Genomic DNA, 6,051 nt, shown 5'->3' with positions numbered 1-6,051 from the left:
CTTGGTCCAGTTTGATGTGGGATTTGAGAAGGACTTGAATGCTAAAATGAGGGCCTGGGAGTTCACCACTGGCCCAGAGAGCTGTTAACAGTCCTGAGTCGGAGAGATGCCAGAGGGGGAAGGCAGCAGTCCCGGGGGGAAGTGGATGGAGCACAGCAGGGGCAGGGATGGGGAGGGCAAGGCTGAGAGAGGTGCTGACCAGGCTTGGTGACCCAGCAGAAGAGGAGACATAGGGACACGGATGTGCTGGGGCCACCAGAGATTCAGGGAAGAAGCAGGAGGTGGGGAGCCTCAGAGATGACCTTTAGACTTCCGTCCCCTTCTCATAGGACCTCTAAGGCCCCCTGAAGCAGTTTGACAACCTCTAATCCAGAATCCTGAGTCTTTTGTTTTGCAAATGAGGAAACCGAGGCAGACCTAAGGGAAATGATTTGCCTAAGGTCATGGTTGATGTCAGAGTCTGAACTTGAACCCAGGTCTCTGCTCCCCCGGGGTGGGTGGGTAGTGTGTTGGGCTGGGTTGAGGTAAAAGAGGCCATGGAGCTGGGGTGGGAGACCCCCCGGGCCCTGGCTGCAATGGTGCGGCTCCAGCCCCTCCACCTCAGGGGCAAGGGGACAAAGGGAGACGAAATGGCTGGAGCTCTAGGGGACAGGCCCTGGTGGGACAGGAGCTGGACAGTCTTGGCTAAAACTAAATTTGGGGATTATCTCAGGTTTCGCTTGGCTAGGATTTCTGTCCCTCAGCCCTGCTCTTTCTCATACCCAGGCAGCTGTTACTTCCTGGAGAGGCAGCTGGGCCGGGACAGGGTTTGCACTCACCTGGCCCAGCAGTTGCCTAGCAGCTGTCCCAGGTGTGCCTTAGAAATACCTCTCCAAAAGAATTACATTTACCCACGTATATACAGAACTCTAGAGTTCACAAAGTGCTCTTACAGCTACTTGGTAATAATACCTCACTTGAGATATTACCTTTTTTCTCTGGGGCTCACTTTCCTTATGGGTAAAATAAAGTGTGTTTTTCCCCCAAGGTGCCCTTTAAAGTTCCTTCCAGCTCCAATTCCAGGGAATGTTCTCTGGATCCCTGTTGCTCTCCAAGTCGTTACCCAACAAATCCTCACTCCACAGGATTTCTGGGACCAAACTTCTATTTAAATTATTGACAACCGGCACCTTGACCTTTGGTTGGTCCTTATGTGGACTTTGAATGCCAAGACCAAACATGAGGTCCAACCAACTTGACCCAGGAGTTTGGCCAGTGGTTGAGGTTTAGGCTGTACGGGGTCCCTTCATGCTTGGGCTCCACACCAGGTGCCCCCCCACCCCACAAGACCCTGTGGACAGTTAGATCAGAGCAGGAAGGTTCAGAGGGCCCAGCATCGCCCCAGAGCCCCAGCGCTGAGCAAGGTGCTCTAGAAAGAGGGGCGGGGCAACACCCACCTGGTGAGGTCATGGGAAAGCAGCTCTGGCGCTGACACCTGGGGAAACCCGTTCCTAGGCTGCTTCCCACGCTAGCTCTCCTGGGAACCGGCTAAGCTCCAAGCGGGGTGCCCCAGACCTGCCCCCCCCCAAATCTAGTTCCCAGCACACTGTCTCATCTCATCTAGTCCAGCCCCCACCTGTCAGTCTGGCCTCAGTCCTTCAGTGCCCAACCTACCTATCCTGGCTGCTGGGCCTTGAAGAGGGTTCTTAGAGGGCAATGGGCAGACAGCTCCAGGAAATGACACAGAGACAGCAGCTTCAGAAACTTAAGGTTTTATTTGTAGATTCTGCACTGCTCTACCTTCTAGGCTGTGGCCTTGGAGAAAGGTGACCCCAGCCCCTTCTTCCTCCAGGCTCTAGGTCGCGGCTCCTCCCCCTCCTCCCCCTCCTCCGGCGGGGGGGGGGGGGCTTGCCTCTCGCTTCCTGCCCTGCTCCTGGCCCAGCTAGTTTGGGCAGTGCCTAGGGAGCCCTGAGCCCCAGTTCTTCCCAGGGACCAGCCCTGCCCTCCCGGGCCCTGGGGGCAGAGGGCAGCCCCCGTGTCAGCCTTGCTCCTCAGCGGCACCACTTTCCTGCTCTCCTTGCTCTTCCTCCTTCCAAACCTAGCCTTCTGACCTGCCTCCTCACCAGCCTGCCTCCTGTCCCAAGGCTCCAAGGCCTCACTTTCTGCTCCCTCTCAGTCTCTCCTTGACCTCTGTCTTATCCAGTCCATCCCGAACTTCTCTCCAAATCAGGGCTGGACACCCTCCTGCCCTCCAAAATACCTGGCTCTTCCTCCCCCACCCTGTGCCAAGGTGGGGACCACCACAAGGGGTCCTAATTCAGCCAGGCTGACCTGAGGGCTCATGGTAAGAAACTGGGAATTGGATCCCTAACTACTTGGAGGTGGCTGGCACTGTTAGGACCACCCCACGAAAATCCAAGTGCTGGGATTTCTCTGTGAGCCTTGACCAGAGATCCAAATCAGAGCCCCTCGCATATGAGAGTGGGCAGTTAGAGGCCTGTGTCCTCACAGTGTTCAGATGGGAACTGAGTCCCATGGGGCGGCCTGGCCCTGCCAGTGTCCCCCTCAAAGGCTCCAGTTTCCAGAAGTCTGTGGTCTTAGGCCTCCTGCTCCCTAGCTGCCATGGCTGTTCAAACAAAGCAAAAGAACTTCTTCCAGCGGCAGCGGGAAAGGGTACGCACACCTTTGGCATTCAGTTTCTTCTCCAGCCGGGCTTTGTGTTCAATGGCACTGAGAATAGCCGAGTCAAACACCTCTTTCAAGTTCTTCTGCGTCAAGGCAGAGCACTCCAGGTAGCAGGAGGCTCGGATTTTCTCGGCTAGACCCTGAGCCTGGGGTTGGGGCACCGGGCCCTCCCGGCCCCCCTGGTCCAGCTGAATCAGTACATTGACATCGTCCCTCAGGTCGGCCTGGGTACCCACCAGCAGCACGGGTGCCTGCGGGTTGTGAGTGCGGATCTCAGGCAGCCATTTCTCTGTGATGTTCTGGAAAGAGCTGGGCTGCACCACGCTGAAGCAAGCCAGGAAGACATCGGTATCCGGGTAGCAGAGAGAGCGAAGGCGGTCAAAATCTTCCTAGGATGAGAAGGCCTGATCATTAGTAGGGTTATTCCCTGCCACAAGTAATGGGAATCTGATTGTCACCTGCGGTTGCAGACCTGAGACTCGGAAGGGCCCAAGACCTTCTCCATTCCTTATCCATCTAGGGTCCTCCCAGCCTCCAGCCCACCTTCTCCCAGACCATTAGAGGCCGCCCCCAGTTTCTCACCTGTCCCGCTGTGTCCCAGAGCTCAATGCGCACCGGCGCTCCATCCACCAGGACTTGCACTGCAGGGTCAGGGCGTGGGGGGACAGCGAGTTAGGAAGAGCGTCGTGGGCCCCACCGGACCTCACCAGCGCCACCTCGGGGCCTGCTCCCGCCTCCCTCCCGGGGGGGCTCCCTTGCCCTCCCGTCCCCGCGCCAGCCCCAGCCGACGGGTGCACAACCCCACCCCCAGCCACGCGGCCGCTGGGGCCGTTCAACGTACCGGAGAAGGTGTCCAGCGCTGTGGGCCGGTAGCGCGCGGGGTACCCATTGCAGGTGTAGCTGACGATGAGGCTGCTCTTGCCCACGGCGCCGTCGCCCACCAGCACGCACTTGATGCCCAGCTCCGGGGGCGCGCTGCCCCGCCGCGGCGGAGGGGTCGGGGCCCGGAGCGGGGACGACTCGGCCTCGCTCAGCTCCCGCGGGGGCATGGCCCGCTCCGGGGGCAGCCCGGGACCAGGCTCCGCTGTGCTCCGGGAAGCAGGTTCCGCAGGCTGCCTCTCAGTCCGCCAAGGCCCGGCGCGCCAGCCCGCCGCTAACCCCGGGTATAAGTGGGGGCCACGCCCACCTCATCTGCATGTCCCGAGCGGCCTCGGACCCCGCCCACCCGCTGGGCCTCCGGCCGCGCCTCCCTCCGCAGTGCACCCCATGAGGCCAGGCAATCACAAACGCCGGGAGGAAGAGAGGCCAAAGGAAAACTGGCGCTCAGAGAATCATGCAGGTACAAGGACAAAGAATCGCCAAAATGAGGCAGATTTAGGTATCTTGGCGGAGAAAGCTATCCAGGATTTATTGTTAGGAGGAAGAAGCAAGTTGCAACACACATAATACAGCCTGTTCAAATTAAACCTTTGTTCAAAATAAAAAACTAGGTATATGTTTGCACGAGTATGAAAGTCTGGATAATAATGTTCTTAATTAAAGAATGATTTTTAAAAAACATATAGATCATGGGGGCACCTGGCTGCCTCGGTCCCTAGAACCTTCAACTCTTTTTTTTTTTTTTTTTTAAGATTTTATTTATTTATTTGACAGAGAGAGACACAGCGAGAGAGGGAACACAAGCAGGGGGAGAGGGAGAGGGAGAAGCAGGCTCCCCGCTGAGCCGGGAGCCCGATGTGGGACTTGATCCCAGGATCCTGGGATCATGACCTGAGCCGAAGGCAGACGCTTAACGACTGAGCCACCCAGGCGCCCCGAGCCTTCAACTCTTGATCTCAGGGATGTAAGTTCAAGCCCCATGTTGGGTTACTTAGAGATTACTTCAAAAAAAAAAAAAAAAAAAACTTAAAAAAATATATAGATCATAAAGAGACAGAAAATAAACTCAAGCATGTACACATCAAGCAGGAATTTACTGTACTCCCAGGGAAGAGCTTCCTCTAGATGAGGCCTGGAGGCAGACCTTAAACACCTTCCCTATACTCTGCTAAAGGGATTTGGGATGCTGGAGAGTCTAGCTGGAGAGGATCACCAAGGACAGTTCTCCATTTGAGTATTTTCTAAAACCCCAAATATTATCTTCATCATCATCATCAAAAGCACATAGTAATTACCTATTTGCTGATGCTGTTCTGGGCCACCCACTGTCCTTGCCCCAGAAGGAGTTTACGGACTGAGCCAAGATATGCCAGGAGCTCTGGGAAGGTCACCCAAGAGAGCTAATTTTGTCTTTTTTTGCAGCCACATCAAGTGACACCAGGCCCAGGATCCTTTCTCTGAATTCCAAGCCAGTCTTTCATCTCAGCCTGTACAAAGATGGTTGAAAACACATTCTTGAGTTGTTGCAGGAAGAGTGTTGGGAGGGGAGGAGGCAGTGAATATTAAAGAAAAGAGATAATCCTATTTCTTAAACAATTGGTAGTATAAAAATCCATAAATCCAAATCTCTAAATCTCTTGGAAAAAGTCTCAGGATCCCTGATTTTTATTTTTCCTTGTTTTTCCTTCCTTCTTTCCTTGTCAAAAATTGAGGACAACACCTAGAAAGTTGCTGATTTAACTGTTAAAATCTTGACTGTGGGAAATGGTAGGCTCCTCTCCAATATCCACTTCTATATCCCAATGTCTACATCCTACATTCCCTACATCCAAGTATCTGGGGGTACTAATAATCCCAGATTATAGCCCCAAAGACTTCTCAGACATATCTACATAAGTGTATTCATTTAGCAAATGGAAGAGGCCCCAAAATGTTGTCTTGCCATTGTCTCCCACAGGAGGTTCAAAAGCTGTTCTTTTTGCTCTCCTGGAAAGGGAGGCAAGAATGGGGATTTGAAAAGACCTGTACATTAAGAGACCTGTCCTAGTATTCCTAGTTCTTTTTTTTTTTTAAGATTTTTTATTTTTTATTAGCACGCACGAGAGAGCACAAGCAGGGGGAGTGGCAGACAGAAGGAGAGGGAGGAGCAGGGCCCCCACCCAGCAGGGAGCCCGATGTGGGCCTCGATCCCAGGACCCCAGGACCATGACCCGAGCCGAAGGCAGACACTCAACGACCGAGCCACCCAGGCGCCCGTATTCCTAGTTCTTCAGCTCATTAGCTTTGTGACTCCTGAGAAATTACTTGATCTGGGCACCTGGGTGGCTCAGTTGGTTGAGCGACTGCCTTCGGCTCAGGTCATGATCCTGGAGTCCCGGGATCGAGTCCCACATCGGGCTCCCTGCTCAGCAGAGAGTCTGCTTCTCCCCCTGACCCTCCCCCCTCTCATGCTCTCTCTCTCTATCTCATTCTCTCTCTCAAATAAATAAATAAAATCTTTAAAAAAAA

General features: G+C 54.2%; 1 protein-coding gene across 1 annotated transcript; it reads right to left on the bottom strand.

Moving 5' to 3' along the window:
• Positions 1-998: 998 nt before the first annotated feature.
• Positions 999-3,752, bottom strand: RHOV (ras homolog family member V). Its single transcript, XM_045901913.3, has 3 exons — positions 3,506-3,752; positions 3,247-3,305; positions 999-3,053 (listed from the first exon to the last, which is right to left on the bottom strand). The coding sequence occupies exons 1-3, from the start codon at positions 3,711-3,713 to the stop codon at positions 2,610-2,612; spliced, it is 711 nt and encodes a 236-aa protein (XP_045757869.1). The 5' UTR covers positions 3,714-3,752; the 3' UTR covers positions 999-2,609.
• Positions 3,753-6,051: the final 2,299 nt, after the last annotated feature.

The sequence above is a fragment of the Mirounga angustirostris genome, unplaced genomic scaffold (genome assembly GCF_029215605.1).
Source record: "Mirounga angustirostris isolate CCGP_5_RB_7025 unplaced genomic scaffold, mMirAng1.0.hap1 SCAF_9, whole genome shotgun sequence".
NCBI classification, from domain to species: Eukaryota; Metazoa; Chordata; class Mammalia; order Carnivora; family Phocidae; genus Mirounga; species Mirounga angustirostris.
This window is presented reverse-complemented; position numbering and strand designations above follow the sequence as displayed.